Source organism: Salmo salar, chromosome 28 (assembly GCF_965601325.2).
Source record: "Salmo salar chromosome 28, fSalSal1, whole genome shotgun sequence".
Taxonomy (NCBI): domain Eukaryota; kingdom Metazoa; phylum Chordata; class Actinopteri; order Salmoniformes; family Salmonidae; genus Salmo; species Salmo salar.
In genome coordinates, this window is record NC_138318.1 from 9335368 (window position 1) to 9354801 (window position 19434).

The 19434-nt window shown below is 41.1% G+C and overlaps 1 protein-coding gene across 1 annotated transcript; it reads right to left on the bottom strand.

The window, feature by feature from the left end:
* Positions 1-4910: 4910 nt before the first annotated feature.
* lich (Lysosomal acid lipase/cholesteryl ester hydrolase) lies at positions 4911-17246 on the bottom strand. The gene is made up of 10 exons (NM_001139859.1): positions 17132-17246; positions 15431-15548; positions 13868-13979; positions 9197-9395; positions 8484-8593; positions 7990-8126; positions 7643-7789; positions 7416-7487; positions 6687-6755; positions 4911-5973 (listed from the first exon to the last, which is right to left on the bottom strand). Exons 2-10 carry the CDS (start codon positions 15539-15541, stop codon positions 5734-5736), a joined length of 1197 nt encoding a protein of 398 aa, NP_001133331.1. The 5' UTR covers positions 15542-15548; positions 17132-17246; the 3' UTR covers positions 4911-5733.
* Positions 17247-19434: the final 2188 nt, after the last annotated feature.

Genomic DNA, 19434 nt, shown 5'->3' on the forward strand with positions numbered 1-19434 from the left:
AAAGACGATCCAGCTAAATTGAATTAAGATTTGAATAATTCAAGTGTGGTTCACTCTGGATGAATTAAGGGCCTGTAACTGTAACATCATCATGCCCACGTTCATGATTACTGCATGGCTTTCCAGATTTGTCATTTATCTCTATTCGAATGAACATATGTGGCACAATGATAAACCCCACCCTTTGCATGGTGATGTTGTGCCATGTCTTAACTTTATGCAAAATGCTTACTCACACTTGTTGCCTATTCTAACTTCTTAAAATTAGCATCGCAATAGACAAACTTTAGCCGAATACGGTTTGTGTTGCCAAATGTATCTTCGTGAAACCCGTCATTAAACACAGCTGAAAAAAATTATGATCTGAAACATTAAATAATCCAACAAACCACACCCTAAATGTGTTAACCTACTTTGGGTGTAGGACTAGATGTTGAAAATGAGCAGTGGCCCGTGAGGTGCGTAGGCCTAAATTAAAAATGAAGAAGTTGGCTGTGGAAGTATTAGCCTAGGAACGTCAGTGATCTTCAGGTCGGAAAATCGGAGCTCTTGAAAAATGCCTGAGCTTCCGAAATGGAATTCCAAGTTGTATGATTGTTGAAAATGATTTTTTTTCCCAGTCGGAACTCGTTTTTTTTCTCGAGTCCAGTTGTCTTGAACACACTGAAGTCGGAAGTGAGACATTTCCGAGTTCCTCGTTCTCAGTCCCTTGTTGTATTGAACGCCGCATCTTTCTAGAGCTCTGACTTTCCGACCTGAAGATCACTGATGTTATTTGTCAGGGCTCTGGCTGGGCCACTCAAGGACATTCAGAGACTTGTCCCAAAGCCACTCCTGCGTTGTCTTGGCTGTGTGTTTAGGGTTTTTGTCCTGTTGGAAGGTGAACCTTTGACCCAGTCTGAGGTCCTGAGCTCTCTGGAGCAGGTTTTCATCGAGGATCTCTCTGTACTTTGCTCTGTTGATCTTTGCCTCGATCCTGAGTAATCTCCCAGTCCCTGATTCTGCCACCACCATGCTTCACCGTAGGGATGGGGCCAGGTTTCCTCCAGATGGGACGCTTGGCATTCAGGCCAAAGAGTTGAATCTTGGTTTCATCAGACCAGAGGATCTTGTTTCTCATGGTCTGAGAATCTTTAGGTGCCTGTTGGCAAACTCCAAGCGGGTGTCACGTCCTGATCCTAGTAAGATGTCATTTTCTATAGTAGAGTAGGTCAGGGCGTGACAGGGGGTGTTTTTGTGTTTTTCTATGTTTTCTATTTCTGTGTTTAAGTTCTAGTTTTTCTATTTCTATGTTGGGATTGTTTGGGTTGATCTATAATTGGAGGCCGCACAGCCCTCCATGTGCTCACCAGAGGTAGCCTGACTGCCATTAGGTACCGAGATGAGATCCTCAGACCCCTTGTGAGACCATATGCTGGTGCGGTTGGCCCTGGGTTCCTCCTAATGCAAGACAATGCTAGACCTCATGTGGCTGGAGTGTGTCAGCAGTTCCTGCAAGAGGAAGGCATTGATGCTATGGACTGGCCCGCCCATTCCCCAGACCTGAATCCAATTGAGCACATCTGGGACATCATGTCTCGCTCCATCCACCAACGCCACGTTGCACCACAGACTGTCCAGTAGTTGGCGGATGCTTTAGTCCATGTCTGGGAGGAGATCCCTCAGGAGACCATCCGCCACCTCATCAGGAGCATGCCCAGGCGTTGTAGGGAGGTCATACAGGCACGTGGAGGCCACACACACTACTGAGCCTCATTTTGACTTGTTTTAAGGACATTACATCAAAGTTGGATCAGCCTGTAGTGTGGTTTTCCACTTTAATTTTGAGTGTGACTCCAAATCCAGACCTCCATGGGTTGATAAATTGGATTTCCATTGATTATTTTTGTGTGATTTTGTTGTCAGCACATTCAACTATGTAAAGAAAAAAGTATTTAATAAGATTATTTCTTTCATTCAGATCTAGGTTGTGTTGTTTAAGTGTTCCCTTTATTTTTTTGAGCAGTATATTTCAAGGCATCCCTTCAAACTCAGTGCCTCTTTGCTTGACATCATGGGAAAATAAAAAGAAATCAGCCAAGACCTCCGAAAAAAAAATTGTAGACCTCCACAAGTCTGGTTCATCCTTGGGGGCAATTTCCAAATGCCTGAAGGTACCATGTTCATCTGTACAAACAATAGTACGCAAGTATAAACACCATGGGACCACGCAGCCATCATACCGCTCAGGAAGGAGACGCTTTCTGTCTTCTATAGATGAACATATTTTGGTGCGAAAAGTGCAAATCAATCCCAGAACAACAGCAAAGGACCTTGTGAAGATGCTGGAGGAAACAAGTACAAAAGTATCTATATCCACAGTAAAACAAGTCCTATATCGACCTAACCTGAAAGGTCGCTCAGCAAGAAAGAAGCCACTGCTCCAAAACCGGTATAAAAAATCCAGACTATGGTTTGCAACTGCACATGGGGACAAAGATCGTACTTTTTGGAGAAATGTCCTCTGGTCTGATGAAACAAAAATAGAACTGTTTGGCCATAATGACCATCGTTATGTTTGGAGGAAAAAGGGGGAGGCTTGCAAGCCAAAAAACACCATCCCAACCGTGTAACACGGGGGTAGCAGAATCATGTTGTGGGGGTGTTTTGCTGCAGGAGAGCCTGGTGCACTTCACAAAATAGATGGCATCATGAGGGAGGAAAATGATGTGGATATATTGAAGCAACATCTGAAGGCATCAGTCAGGAAGTTAAAGCTTGGTTGCAAATGGGTCTTCCAAATGGACAATGACCCCAAGCATACTTCCAAAGTTGTGGCAAAATGGCTTAAGGACAACAAAGTCAAGGTATTGGAGTGGCCATCACAAAGCCCTGACCTCAATGCTATAGAACATTTTTGGGCAGAACTAAAAAAGTGTGTGCGAGCAAGGAGGCCTACAAACCTGACTCAGTTACACCAGCTCTGTCAGGAGAAATGGGCCAAAATTCACCCAACTTATTGTGGGAAGCTTGTGGAAGGCTACCTGAAACATTTGACCCAAGTTAAACAATTTAAAGGCAATGCTACCAAATACTAATTGAGTGTATGTAAACTTCTGACCCACTGGGAATGTGATGAAAGAAATAAAAGCTGAAATAAATCATTCTCTCTACTATTAATTTGACATTTCACATTCTTAACATAAAATGGTGATCCTAACTGAACTAAGACAGGGAATTTTTATTCTGATTAAATATCAGGAATTGTGAACAACTGAGTTGAAATGTATTTGGCTAAGGTGTATGTAAACTTCCGACTTCAACTGTATATAAATAAGGTATGTCTCTTTTTATTTTGAATACATTTGCAAAAATGTTTTTAAAAAACGGATTTCGCTTTGCCATTATGGGGGACTGTGTGTAGATTGATGAGAATGTTTATTTATTTAATCCATTTTAGAATAAGGCTGTAATGTAACAAAAAGTGGAAAAAGCCAAGGGGTCTGAATACTTTCCGAATGCACTGTGCACACAGTAAATTTAGATGGAGAGTATAAATGCATTAAAAGCATTTCCGTTAAGCTTTGTGATTAACGCGGACAAGTTTGATGTCAGACAACAATAGCACGTTCATGATTTAAAACGTTCCCAAGCCATTAAGATGAAAGGGGACGTTTTATATTGAGACTTTGACGGGACTTTTAAACAATAAAAGTACAGGCTTTGTTACTGCCAATACCCTTCAGATATAAATTAAAGGCGGACAAAAGTTGGCATCATGGTAAAGTTGGCAGCTTTTCGTCTTGGTTTGAAAGGGATATATTTAACTAAGCTTTGATGGTAATATGACGTATTCTTCTGTCCTTTAGGATGATAAAACCCCACTGGATATAGCAAGGAGACTGCAGTTCAAGAAGATTGTAACAATACCGAAAAAGCCAGACTGAAAGCTTTAAGGGGGTTTTGAGGACGAGGGGGAACTTTTCACCATGGCAACGTCACCATCTTTTCAGCAGTCTTTTGTCTGACGAAGTCATTTTTATACAGTCTGTAGTTCGTACTGGACACCTTAGCCTCAGCTGTCTATCAACCATTCGTTAAAGTTAATACCAGTACAAGTGGCCATGTAACTGTTTTCAATCGTCTCATGGTTGATCCTATTTGAATCATTCATTTAATTTACACTGAGAGTACAAAACATTACACTTGTATTGAGTTTCACCTCCTTTTGCCCTCAGAATTAGTTGGGACATGGACTACAACAGGGTTCCCCAACTTCTATTTATGTTCCGGCGCCCTGACCATCCGCTCAAGAAAAACATCGTCCCGCAGCTGACTAGATGATCCCTGGACTACAAGATATCGAAAGGGTTCCACAGAGATGCTGGCCCATGTTGACTCCAATGCTTCCCACAGTTGTGTCAAGTTGGCTGGATGTCCTTTGGGTGGTGGACCATTCTTGATACACAAGGGAAACTGATTGAAAAACCCAGAAGCGTTGCAGTTCTTGACACACCCAAACCGGTGCGTCAGGCTGCTACCACCATACCCCATTCAAAGGCACTTCGATATTTTGTCTTGCCCATTCACCCTCTGAATGGCACACATGCACAAATGGATTTAACCAGTGACATCAATAAGAGATCATAACTTTCACCTGGATTCACCTGGTCAGTCTGTCACGGAAAGAAAAGGTGTTCTTAATGTTTTGTTCACTCAGTGTATACTATTATTTTTCTTAATATTTGTGAGTGAGTTGAGTGTTTGTTTTGTTTCTGGTTTTGATATTGTCCTTTTGTACGAGTAAGAGTAAGTGAATTAAAACATTGTTACAGATTAAAGCCTTTGACAATGTTTAAATAAATAAAATATATGAGTAGATACAGGCACTTTTCAATAAATGGTGTCAAGTAATTGAATCGTACAACTGATTTTGTAATGAAGATTTATTGAGTAGTTTTCTCAATTAGTTACAAGGCGGCACAAACAAGTGTTATAACACAACATAAGTAGAACATGAATGAACAAACAAGTCAGTCATTCTTTGGTCAGCACCCTTCCTAATAAATTCTCAAGGTCACCTAAAATCCAATAAAAATACATTGAGGAAGTAGCTAATAAAAAGACAGTCAATAGCACAGGAAAGAGCAAAATGAGTGGTAAACAAACTAAACGATGAATTTGTTTGACTAAAAAGGCACAGCAAAATAAACCAACCCAACACAAGTGCAAGTCCTGAAGAGAGAGGTAATGGGTGTTGAACTGGGCCCTGGACAGTAACCATGATAATGCACCAATGACTGACATATATTCATCCAAACCTACAAGCAGAATTTCAACAGGATCTAAATGTCTGATAGTGTACTTGTGTGTTTTTACAAACCCGGGAAATTCTCAAAACACAGATTAAAATCCATTCAAGTGTTGTGGAAGAGGACGGTAGTAAAGTAAGACAAAAATAATACAAGATGATTCCTCACACATAACCCTAAACTCAGCTTGTGTACCGCACTACCCCGATTTAGAGGTGAATGATTATTGCTCATGGCTTAGTCAAACACACACATGCATGGTAACACTCTCTCTTACACACGCTTATAGTCATAAACACACATACAGTGCACAAACACTCACACCCAGGCACTCCGATATATGACTCCCAATATATATCAGATACAGTATTAAAATCTCTTCAGTGATTGTGATGAGAGTTGAGGCTAAAATTAGCCATATATCTCCCTGCCTTTCCACTGTTTACACCAAGTCCTGCTGGCTCATCAGTTTGATTATCTCGCTGTACATCTCCTGGGGGGCGTCCATGCCCCAGATGAAGTCCAGGTGTTCCCAGTGCTTGATGTGGCGGTGGTACACCAGGTTGGAGACCTGGGTGAGCAGCACGGCAACGTCCTTAGGGTCAGCAAGGGTGTCGTGACCTCCGGACCACAGGGCCGTAGGCACCTTCATGTCCTGGATGTTGTACAACGGAGGGGTCGACTGGAGGAGGGACAAGAATGGACTAGATGTCAGCTAAAGGCATTGACTGGTCATAACGGCACAGTGGATTTCGAGCAGTAAAGATAAGGTACTTTCAGAAAGAGGTTGTAGCTTCTGAGAGCTTTGGAAAACAACTTGTGTGAAGTGATGTGTGTGTACACTGAGAATACCAAACATTAGGAACACATTCCTAATATTGAGTTGAACCCCCCCCCCCCCCTCCACTTGCCCCCGGAACAGCCTCAATGCGTCGGGGCATGGACTCTACAAGCTGTCAAAAGCGTTCTACAGGCATGTTGGCCCATGTTGACTCGAATGCCTGGCTGGACGTCCTTTGGGTGGTGGACCATTCTTGATACACACGGGACATTGTTGGGTGTGAAAACCCCAGCAGCGTTGCAGTTCTTGACACAAACCGATGCGCCTGGCACCTACTACCATAACCTGTTGAAAGGCACTTAAATATTTTGTCTTGCCCATTCACCCACTGAATGGCACACATACACAATCCATGTCTCAAGGCTTAAATCCTTGTTTAACCTGTCTCCTCCCCTTCATCTACACTGGTTGAAGTGGATTTAACAGGTGACATCAATAAACGGATCATCGCTTTCACCTGGATTCACCTGTCTGTCATGGAAAGAGCAGGTGTTCTTAATATTTTGTACACTCAGTGTATGTTGGCAGACTAATGAGCTCTGAGATGGGCTTACCTGGTTATAGTGAGCCATGTTCCCTGCTCTCCCATAGTCATACGCCATCAGCTTTCCAACATGCACCGCCTGTAAAAAGAATACACATACAAAATACTTGTGTCAAGATTGCAGAACACATGGTGGTACTGTATGTATAGGTAATATGTCCAACAATATGTCAAATTCAGTAAAGTTAAAGTTGTCTTTGGTAAATCTGGTATTGACCTTTACTCAAGTATAGTTCATTTCGACAACAATGAATCTTTGAAGGGCAACAAACTGGTGTGTTTGAGTCAGTGTGCAGCAGGAATGTCTGTGCCTCTCCTATTCACACAGTGGAATGTCGATGATAGTCGACTTGGGTGTGAGACTGAGGTATAGACAGGGTGAAATAATTATTTATGACACAGAATAAGCTGAAAAATAATTGACCGACGTCTTTGAGATCAACTATTTCTGTCCTGAGTAACTGTTTTTGCTCTGTTGCTTGTGAAACCAAAATGTCAGTATCGGTTTGACAACTGTGGTTTGACGAGTGCAAACTCATTCTCGATTCAGACTGTGTTGACCACACCCCAGCCTCACAGGATATAGGTAAGATTATAGGCCTGATATCTACATTATAGGCCTGCATGACAGTTTTAACAAACAGGGGTTGGGATGGGATGTATACTGTAGGTTTTGAAGAAGTAGGATGAATCATATCGAAGGATGTTTTGAGAAGCTCCTCTCAGGTGTTGTTCTTACCTGAGACCAGTGAATCATGTTCTGCACTGAGGTCCCTGCAGGGCAGTGGGAGATGTACACAGGTGTGCGAGTCTGGACAAAAAGAGAAATGAACATCTTCACCAAACTCATACAGTACCTATATAATTGGCTTGAGGTTGAAGGCTTTAGGTTTAAGGAAGTCCAGAATAGTAATAATGTCAAATCCTTTTCAAAAAGCAATGAAATGTGAACGCTGTGGAACGCACCATGTTGAGGTTCAGCTCATCAAAGCCACAGAGGATGAAGAAGATGTTTCCACACAGCTCACTATGAGGCTCCTTACTGCAGAATTTGGTGGCAAACCACTTGATGAGAGCACTCTGAGGCATGAAGTCCTTCTTCCCAAATAGATCCTAGGATATGGAAACCAAACAATGGATTAGCGTTAGTCAGTATTGATATATCTTCAAAGAATTTTGACAGATCGATCAAGATAAAAAAAAAAACAGATGCCAAAGTTGGGTAGAAAAAGGAAACCACAGGTTAGACTTATTGTATGAATGAATTGTGGCATAATGCAGTTTAAGTTAGAAAAATAGCCTTTGCTGCTCACCCAAATGAGGAAATCGGGGAAGATGGAGAGCTTGGTTATGGGGCTGGTAGTAAAAGCCACGGTGGCCACTGGTGCCAGGCCGAAGAACATCTTGATTTTGCTTGCCAGCTCAGGCATTGAAGAGAATGCAACAAAAGCTACAGGAACAGAGACATACAGTCAGATATGTCATGGTTTAAAAACAGGGGCGCAACTTCGTTTTAAGAAGTGGGGGGGGACATTATTATTATTTATTTTTATCCAGTCGGATAAACACTCCGAACAGCCTACCCGACCGCTCGGAGGCGTCCGCATGGTCCTAAAGGACACCGTTACCTCGTTTTGTATCACATTCCAAATGCAATTTCAGAATGTGTCCCTCCAATCACCAGTGAAAGTTGCGCCTCTGTTTAAAACTGTAAACCATAGTGTAGTTAACGGTGTCAAACTACAGATAAAAAATATACCGCTTCATACTGTAATATGACACATTTAACTAAATCAATCCGTCTCACCAATAGTGGTTCCCTGAGAGTGGCCTACATAGTAGATCGTCTCCTGGCCTGTGGTCTTCAGGATGTGGTTGACCACTGCTGGCAGGTCCTTCTTTGCCATCTCATCATAACTGAAGAATAAGAACAGAAGAAACTCAGTGAACGCCATAATAAGACTACTTAAATAAACATTTCAAATAATATATTGTTTTTCTACTACAACCTCTTGTGATTCTGTTGGTAAGCACAGGGGATATACACTGAGTGTACAAAACAATAGGAATGGATGGGGTATTTGTGCCATTCAGAGGGTGAATGGGCAAGACAAAATATGTAAGTGCCTTTGAACGGGGTTTGGTAGTAGGTGCAAGGCGCACCGGTAAGAGTGTGTCAAGAACTGCAATGCTGCTGGGTTTTTCACACGCAACAGTTTCCCGTGTGTATCAAGAATGGTCCACCACCCAAAGGACATCCAGCCAACTTGACACAACTGTGGGAAGCATTGGAGTCAACATGGGCCAGCATCCATGTGGAATGCTTTCGATACCTTATATAGTTCATGCCCTGACATATTGAGGCTGTTCTGAGGGAAAAAGGGCATGCAACTCAAGGTGTTTGGAAGGTGTTCCTAATGTTTTGTACACTCAGTGTAGATCCAGGTTAGGCGCATAGCCATGGGGTGAATAGCTGAGCGAGCAAGGATCAGTATAAGTGGAGTAAATCTCTCTAGCTACCTGAACTGCCAGAACTCGTTGTGGTCAGGGCTGAGTGTGAGGTGTCTCCTGGACCAGGTGCTTCCCCTGCTGTTGCCGATCCAGACGTCGTAGCCAGCGTCAGCTAACAGGTAAGCCAGGCTGGTGTTGGGCAGGTTGGTCACCCAGTTACTCCCCGCAGCTAGGAGACCGTGCTGGAGGAACACTGCAGGCTTGGGATCTAGCAAGATGAGAAAAAGACTACATTACGCATAATGCTATAGGATGAATACTGTAACAAGGTATGGAAGAAATACTAAGTGAGGAGCACCTTATTCCAAGCAAGGATCATAGGCAAAGCCCATGTGGAAATGTAGTATTTCTCCAATCTTCTCAAACATGGTTGAAGTATCCATTCACATTCCAACATGCCCGAAACTACATAAACTGAAAGTGTATAGTTACAAGTTACAAAAATGGTTAGTTACAAAAAAGTATGTTCTATTCATAATTGAAGTGTTTTGTTGACTGTAACCACCAGAGGGGGTGTCTGTCTAAGCTACATCCCAGCTGCAGAGCAGCCGTTCTTGTGGCTATGCACTTTTTCTTTTTTGGGAGCTTTATCGCTGCGATCTGTCAGAAACAGGATGTGAGTGGGTCCTTTCGGTAGCACAAACAGACCTTTAGATGATAGGATTGTTTGACTTCATACCAGCCATTCCTCCTTCCCTGCCCCCCTACCCCTCGGTTGTCTCAAATGGCACCCTATATATAGTGCACTACTTTGGGTTCTGGTCCAGGTCAAAAGTAGTACACAATATAGAGAATAGGGTGGCATTTGAGATGGACCCCTAGTCTACCTTGCTGCCTAGACTGCCTTGTACTTGTACTAGGCATTTCAACCACAATGCAGCTGTGTGCAAGAAAACCAAACCTACACTATCTCTCCTAGATTGAACATCAAAGATTTCCAGCAATAGCTATTCTAGCTGGCACAATTTCATATCAAAATCCCATTTGGGGGCTGAAATAATTCCAGCTCTGCTGTGTTCCTTTGAGATCCAGACGCTCTCCCGTGTGACCAGGGGAAGTGGGACAACAGGAAATGAGATGTTCTCCAGCCTATCAGAGAGCTCCGCTGCCTATCTTACTGGATGTGCGGCTGCTGCCACACACTACTGAGCAGGGAGTATGAGGCATCAAGAGATACAAACAACATGATGGCTCTTTACTTATTTAGAGGATATCAGAATGTATTATTGAGATTTTTAACTCCCCAGACTACCTCAGCCCTGGCATATTACATCGTATTGGGCGTATCTTTAAAGTGGAACCCCTACCTAGTTTATGAAGCATTTCTAATGACAAATCAATGTCAATATTAATACTAAACTGAATGTACATTTTCAATTGTTGGAGAGGGTCAAATTAAGTACATAGCATTCATTTACTAATTCATGTTTTGGAAAGTAACGCAATGGAGAAAGCAACGGCGAAAAAACAAGAACGGGGCCAAAGCCAGCGTTTAATACTCGAAGGCACTTACACTCACCTACAGAGAGATCTGTATCGAGAACATGAGTTAGTGTTCAGAATAATATGAGACTCTGTGTTCAGGAAAAAGCATTGTCTATTGCCTCTGAATTTGTTTTACACAAATGGGTTCCCACGATGAGATTAGTGTGAGGTTTAGCACTCACTTCGCTCATTAATGAAATATAGGTGCCACAAAGGAAAGAGAAACTGAATACTGATTTGTAGGAACTGGAGAAGGAGAGTGGCTGACTCTGACAGAAGCTGCGCATCACAGTATTTAGACTAAACTTGTAAGAAAACAACTTCCTCTTCACAAGAAATCTAAAACTTTCAATACCATAATGCATTCCTAAACATACTCAAATCAGATCACGTGGCAAACAGTTTGCTTCTTATTACTGTCACTATTACTGTTCCCATCACATATTGAAAATAAGCTGTAATTACAGTACATTGTAACAAGAGCTTAATAAATGAGATGCTGGTTGAACATTAGCCAAGCTACATTTGAAACAGCTCAAACTAGGGACGGATTACGAGAAATGCCAAACAAATAAAAAACTCTACAGAAATTAAATTCAATCATAGACTGGGTTCAAAATGATTAAAGTATAGAGGTGACCTATTAGCAGATAGACAGCCTCACTGGATGCATGTGATATCATAGCTCGTGATAACACAAAAAGCCAGGAGTAGGCTGGGCGGTGCAATCGCAAAATATAGAAATGGATTCCTCCTCCTCCGCTCTCCTCAAGGTGACTAATGCTAAAAACCACTTCTCTTTTGGATCCTGATTCAGTACTAATGTTTGACAATGTGAGAAATATCAGCACTTCAGATGTTAGACAAGGTCTATCTGTGTGTGTTGGTCTTAGATACGTGGATCTGATTACAGGGCAGAGAAGTAAGGGATAAACAAACACAAAGAAAATAAAGAAATATATACAGTACCAGTCAAAAGTTTGGACATACCTACTCATCCCAGCGTTTTTCTTGATTTGTACAATTTTTTACATTGTAGAGCAGTAATGAAGACATCAAAACTATGAAATAACACAAAAAAGTATTAAACAAATCAAAATCTATTTATATTTGAAATTCTTCATTCTTGACATTCTCTCAACCAGCTTCATGAGGTAGTCACCTGGAATCCATTTTGATTAACAGACAGGTGTGCCTTGTTAAAAGTTAATTTGTGGAATTTCTTTCCTTCTTAATGTGTTTGAGCCAATCAGTTGTGTTGTGACAAGGTAGGAGTGGTATACAGAAGATGTGGTAAAAGACCAGGTCCATATTATGGCAAGAACAGCTCAAATAAGCAAAGACAAACAACAGTCCATCATTACTTTAAGACATGAATGTCAGTCAATCCGGAAAATTTCAAGAACTTTGAAAGTTTCTTTAAGTGCAGTTGCAAAAACCATCAAGCGCTATAACAAAACTGGCTCTCATGAGGACCGCCGCAGGAAAGGAAGACCCAGAGTTACCGCTGCTGCAGAGGATAAGTTCATTAGAGTTAACAGCCTCAGAAATTGCAGCCTAAATAAATGCTTCACATTTCACAAGTAACAGACACATCTCAACATCAACTGTTCAGAGGAGACTGCGTGAATCAGGCCTTCATGGTCGAATTGCTGCAAAGAAACCACTACTAAAGGACACCAATAAGAAGAAGAGACTTGCTTGGGCCAAGGATCACGAGCAATGGACATTTTAAACCAGTGAAAAACTGTCCTTTGGTCTGATGAGTCCAAATTTGAGATTTTTGGTTCCAACCGCTGAGTCTTTGTGAGACGCAGAGTAGGTGAACGGATGATCTCCCCATGTGTGGTTCCCACCGTGAAGCATGGAGGAGGAGGTGTGATAGTGTGGGGGTCCTTTGCTGGTGACACTGTCAGTGATTTATTTAGAATTTAAGCCACACTTAACCAGCATGGCTACCACAGAATTCTGCAGCGATATGCCATCCCATCTGGTTTGTGCTTAGTAGGACTGTCATTTGTTTTTCAACAGGACAATGACCCAACACACCTCCAGGCTGTGTAAGTGCTATTTGACCAAGAAGGAGAGTGATGAACTGCTGCATCAGATTACCTGGCCTCCACAATCACCCGACCTCAACCCAATTGAGATGGTTTGGGATGAGTTGGACCGCAGAGTGAAGGAAAAGCAGCCAACAAGTGCTCAGCATATGTGGAAACTCCTTCAAGACTGTTGGAAAATAATTCCAGGTGAAGCTGGTTGAGAGAATGCCAAGAGTGTGCAAAGCTGTCATCAAGGCAAAGGGTGGATACTTTGAAGAATCTAAAATCTAAAATCTATTTTGATTTGTTTAACACTTTTTTGGTTCCTACATGATTCCATATGTGTTATTTCACAGTTTTGATGTCTTCACTATTATTCTACAATGTATAAAATAGTAAAAATAAAGAAAAACGCTTGAATGAGTAGGTGTGTCTAAACTTTGGACTGTATGTATATATATTTTAAATCAATTATTAGATTATCTTTAAGAGAAAATGAAGCTGGATTTTCGGGTCACAATTAAAGTTGGTCATTACATTTTTATTTCGATTAAAAGCATAATGTTGAAGCCCTCAATTGCTGCTCGACAACATAATAATTGTCGGCTCCCAATAATAATCTGCTATGAGTTCTAACTGGTGATTGTGGACGTGCACCGCACACAGCAAGCTGCTTGTTCTATTCCCATTCTTCCTCCTTAACAAACCCTCAAATCTATCATCTAACTTGAAGAAAATAAAATAATTGAAGGCCAAAATTGTGGAGGGAAAGCACTAATCATGTTTTGCAATCTAATAATCACCCTTAGAATACTTCCAGAAACACTATTATTTATTTTTTCAAATGGAGAAATTCTACAATAGAAATTGACCCACCCTATTCATCATAGGAATGTGACATGCACAGCAGTAAGCTAATTTATTTATCCTTTCAATATGGAAGGGAAACCAGGTACTGGTATTTGTATGTGTTGTTTCTTACTGAGTAAAAGGCTAATTTATTAACTAAATAATTTGATAACACATTTTTGTGTAACAATAGTAGCAGTTCATTCAATTGGATTAGGGAAGGGGCGTGGGGGGGGGGGAACGAGATGTTCCCCCATGAGTGAAAAGTTTGGGAAGCACTGCATTAAAACCCTTTGACGCACACCTTTACTGTTCTTCAGGCCATGCGGGATCCTGTTGACACTGAGGATGTAGAGGTCTTCTGTGACTACGTCATGCTCCTCTGCCGGGTAGCCCCAACGCCTGATGATCTCACTCTGTGGACGAGAAAGAAGACAAAACAAACCGTCAAATATATTTTGAATTCTGACAGAACGGGGATCTCTGGTAACACTTTATTTTACAGCCCCGTTATCACTGGTATTCACATTACAGTAAAATTAAAGCAGACAATTCTTCCCCTGTTGCATTCCCTCTCGCCGCCCCCCTCCCAGATATTATCTATATATACGCTAATCTGGAACTTCAAAGAAAGTGTTTGAGCCTGTTGGTTCCAGCCGGGCCTGCCATGCGATCTAGCCATGCATAATTAAAACACACCACCATTCCCCCCCTCCCTCTAGGCTGCCAGTCTGCACATTCTACTGACTCTGGGCCACTTAAGTATAAACCTGCTGATTCGACACACCGAGGTCGTCTCAGGGCCTCAGGGGTGGAGGGGAGGATTGGTGTTCTGCTCTGACTCATTTGGGTTTCTGGTTTTACACAGGGAAATGGCTGAGTATGAAAAAGAATGTAATGTCACGTGACCTCAGTGTGGAGAGAGATATTGCGAGGGTCTGTGCTTGCAGGCCAACAATGGGAAATATGTTTTCTCATGTGAGAACTATTCGTACTGGGAATTGTATTAGGCTTATATCATTGATAGTGTGTAGTTTCCAATGACAAATACTGTATACTAACTATAGACACACTAGAATTAGGATTAATGTCATTTTGTTACTATGCGGTGCCTATAAAAGATACGAGGTTAACCACTGACATGTACCAGGCCCAAATCCACAAATGTTGATTTTATCATTGGCATACCTCAGAATAAACATGCATTATATATTTTCTGACAAAGTGTGGTGAAAGAATTTGATTGACTGCCATGTCAAATATTTCAACTACTGCATGCCTGTGTGTGGGCTCCTGGAACACAAATGATACGGATATCACTAAGCACACAAAATAACCGTTTCATTGAACACTCACTTATCCCGACTTACAAGGACTCATTTTTATACTGCTTTTATGTTTAGTTAGGGCAGATCTCAGATTTAATGTTTCAGTCATATAATATGGGTGTGATATTGTCCTATCTAGTGATAAATATATGCTGAAGTTTAATACATGACAGAGGGATTTCCTTTCGAGTGACATTGCCCAAGCCTCAGTATCACATGTTATGACTTTCCTTGAAATGACTCATGGGATATATGGGGGACAAAGTGCAGAATGTGGGCAAAGCAGAACTCCCCCCATGTGAGGTAACCACCATGACTATTATTTGCTCATGTTGGCCCAGAAGATTGGCTAGTTCTATGAATAGTTAATGAGCTCTGTGACCTATGAAGTCCAGTACTCTGTTCAGTTATCTATGGTTGGTATTAAAACAGTTTGAAGTCTGTCTGGAAAAACTGTGTGGATAAATACAATTTCTCAGTATTTGTCCACTTTGTTTCTGAAAATACAGTTTGTCTGTTATTGATTTTAGCCAACTCACAATATTCATGTTGACCTCTGGGTCCAGTCCTTTTTTGTCTTTCAGCAAGGATCTCTGACACTGGACCGCCCCAGTGGTCAGGAAGGCTATTAAAAGTAGTGCCCACACCATCTTCAGTCTGAAAAACATAATACATGTGTTATAAACCTTTAGAAGTCTCTCTGACCACATTATGTCAGAACCTATTCAGCATCACACAGAGGCGTCATGCCCATTTTTAAATTTTTTGAAATGTTTCATTTACAATTACTACTAGCAATTTTATGAAGTTGGCTTTAGCTAGCCCAGATAGGTTCCCAATCTCCCAACATAACTAGCTACCAGGAAGCCATTTCAGGCTATCAATTAAGTTAGAGCAGCTAGCTTGTCTATCTATCTTACCTGGTATGCCTGCTGGCAAAGTTGGTAGACTTTAGGAAAGCAAGCAATAACTAAACGTACTGAATAAGACATTCCTTTCAGTCTGTTACCCAGATTTTAGCAGAAATGCAAAAAAGAAACATCAGTCAGGAGGATACTGACAGCTCAATATGTATGCTTAGATATGCAGAAAAGTAGACATATTTTAACATAGAATTAAGCATAATGATTATGGCTCTAGATTGCAGGAGTTTGAAAAATTCTAAATTCTACAACTTCCGGATAGGGGGCCTATCCCCCTCCGGACCACCTCCAGCCATCCTCACTTTCTTTATGCCCCTTCAGATTTTGGGGGTACAAGACAACACTGGCAGCAAACACCTACTTAAATATGAACATCAATCAGAGTCTTAATACATTCAATTTATGTATCATTGCAATCTTAATCTCTCATTGACAGACTAATTACACAAGATATATAGTTATTGGTTAACCAAAAGTATTGCAATCCAAATGTTGCTGTCTCCACAACTAGTCGGCTGCTATCTCTTCTCTTTACCATGAGATCTGGCCTGATACTTGTTCACATTTGATAACCGTTCAAAGTTAGTAATTTGTTTGTGTAATATATCAAAACATGTTTGCATTGTCTCAAGAATAAGCACCTGATGATCAATTCTGCAAATATTGCTTGAGTGGCTCCAGACTTACAATAGACATTGAACTATTGATGGAGTCTCATAACCGATTAGTTAGAGAAAAACAAACACAGTATGCAGCCTTTGCAGTCAAAAGAGTAAAACATTAATTTGTACTAGTTGTTGTTAAGAGTTTAAGATGTGGGAGTTAACTAGATATAACACCAAGATTTCCATGAGGAAATGAAAGGAACAACAGTCTCTAGCCTTTACAAAAGCTCTGACCCAATTAATACATTCTTAATTCATCATTTATTTTACCCCTGATCTTTTGTTTTCATGCACAATATTCATAAACTATGCTTGCCTTGATACTCTATTAGTTGTGGAGATTCAATACAAAACTATGCCAATTAATAATTAGACCAGCTATGCCAACTAAACTACGCCAACTAATAATTAGACCAGTATGCGTTAAAATAGGAGTAGGTTATCCTTCCGTAGGCTGTTGTTGACGTTTACATTCAACAAGGTGGTCTATACTCACTGACACTGAACCTGTACATGTCTAAACTATTGCATCACAGGGCAGGCCTATATGTGATATATGGAAAATGCAGGCTATACATTTGTATCAGTGGCGAATATATCCCCATAAATGTATTTTACGATAGCTACAATGTGTCCATGTGCAAACACTTACCCGGACAACTTCTGTTGTGTAGAATAATAATGCTGTATTCTTTGTTGGCCAAATGAAGAGGAAGTCACAGGAGCTGCAGCGTGATAAAACGTCAGAGGCTCCCTACTGCTTTTGTTGCCGATTGGGCTTGTTTCAAATATTGGGAAAGATTAAATGCCGATTTAATCTTTCCACCCTGCTCTAGCCTAATTAATCAATCCTGTAGACGTGGCAATGACAATACTGTTGCCAGTGCGATGTTGTAATAGAAACTAAGTCGTATGTTTATTTTACTTGAATAAACTGTTTTTTCCATGCATCCAAGGCAACATTTTGGTCGGCCAACAGCCATTCATGTTAAGGCTACTATGTGAAATCTGGCTTTACCAAACACGCTCAACGAAACTTAAAAAGTATATTATTTGTGTTTTGTCAGCAACAGTTGTTTATAGTTTAGGGGACAATGTCACGAGTTCTTATAGTTGGTGCAGGGTTGACAGGCAGTTTATGCGCTTGTCTTCTGCGAAGAGAAATGCCAAACAAAGTTATTGTTGTCTGGGATAAATCTCGAGGAGCAGGTAAATGTGTCAGTTGCAGCCAAAGTTGTTACATTGTATCTAAGTCAAATGTATATGAAGCGTAGCCTACTTGCTATTTGAGACGAGACTTTCACGTAATTCTAATTTACCAAATTAATTTATATCATTACAATGTCGGCTGCGTGCTTATTATTCCACAGACAACAGTAAAAAAGTGAGGGTCAAATTGTGACATGATGTGGGATTTTTTTTTTACCATACATTTCAACCCTTCCTGCTCCTATCAGTGGCATCTCAGTACTTTAGAAGGATAAATCACAAAATATTGATGATGACATTTGACCCTAATTCATAGACTATGTCTGCTGCTGTTGACCTCCCTGTGACTTCCATAAACCCACATGCAGATGTTTTGTTTGAATTGACATGAAACACTATTGAAATCTCATCAGTAAACTATTATCATTTGGCATGTTTTAAAGTCTGTCTGTTGATATGTCATTAATGGGGGCTTGCGAAGCAAGAGTCCCCATTTTAAATACTTCTGACTTATTATTTAAGCAATACGGCCCAAGGGGTGTGGTATATGGCCAATATACCACGCCTAAGGGCTGTTCTTATGCACAACGCATCACGGAGTGCCTGGATACGGCCATTAGTCGTGGTGTATATATGCCATATACCACAAACCCTCGAGGTGCCTTGTTGCTATTATAAACTAGTTACCAACGTAATTAGAGCAGTAAAAATAAATGTTTTGTCATATCCATGTTATACGGTTTGATATACCACGGCTGTCAGCCAATCAGCATTCAGGGCTCAAACTACCCAGTTTATAATTAAGCAATAAGGCCCGAGGGGGTGTGTTATATGGCCAAAATACCACGGCTAAGGGCTGTTCTTCTGCACAACGCATCGCTGAGTGCCTGGATACAGCCCTCAGCCGTGGTATATTGGCCATACATCACAAACCCTGAGGTGCCTTATTGCTATTATAAACTGGTTACCAACGTAATTAGAGCAGTAAAAATGTATGTTTTGTCATACCGTGGTATACGGCCTGATATACCACAGATTGTCAGCCAATCAGAATTCAGGGCTCGAACCATCCAGTTTATAATTAGCGTTATACCACAGCATTGTTGAATACTTGTTTCTGATTGGCTAAAAGGGTAATTTTAGAATGTACATTAAAACCAGATAACGGACAGTTGGGAAAAAAATATATCAGGATAATTGGAAAAGATATCGGGACACCTTGCAATCGGATACATTGTGTAATAAAGATAATCTAACGTTTTACCTAATGATATATAAGGAGGGCATTTGCACAACATGTTTCACAACAGCACACAACAAAATTCTAGAGACATATTGAGCGACCAACTGATACCAATCACGACCACACCCAGAGACAGATGGCTGACTTAAGCCCTAGCCACACGAACTGACCACTGGTGTAAAGAACAACATTCCATGAATATCGCAAGCACCCAGACACGAATTACCAGAAATACACACACACACACACACACACACACTTAGGTGTGTTGGACTCCGAGGACAAAGGACACTGCCAAGGGCCAATGGGAAGTCGACACCACCTGGAGAGTGGACCGTCCCTCCACTCATCGACCAGTCAGGAGAGCGGACCTACTAGACTCAACGTCAACACACTGTTATTTCATTGTATAAATTGGATGTATACTATGTTTCGGGGCTCTCTTCTGCTAGTTCCCTATGAGCTAAACGAAGGAGTCCGTGCACGCTTTGCCAAATATCTTT

What these genes read in the sequence shown, in the direction of transcription:
- lich (NM_001139859.1), bottom strand. Translation starts at nt 15,541, where the DNA reads ATGGTGTGGGCACTACTTTTAATAGCCTTCCTGACCACTGGGGCGGTC. An exon ending in AACGAGTTCTGGCAGTTCAG is followed by an intron (nt 8,594 to 9,196) that starts GTAGCTAGAGAG and finishes CTTATTCTTCAG; the next exon opens with TTATGATGAGATGGCAAAGA. An exon ending in ACATGGCTCACTATAACCAG is followed by an intron (nt 5,974 to 6,686) that starts GTAAGCCCATCT and finishes TCCCTCCTCCAG; the next exon opens with TCGACCCCTCCGTTGTACAA.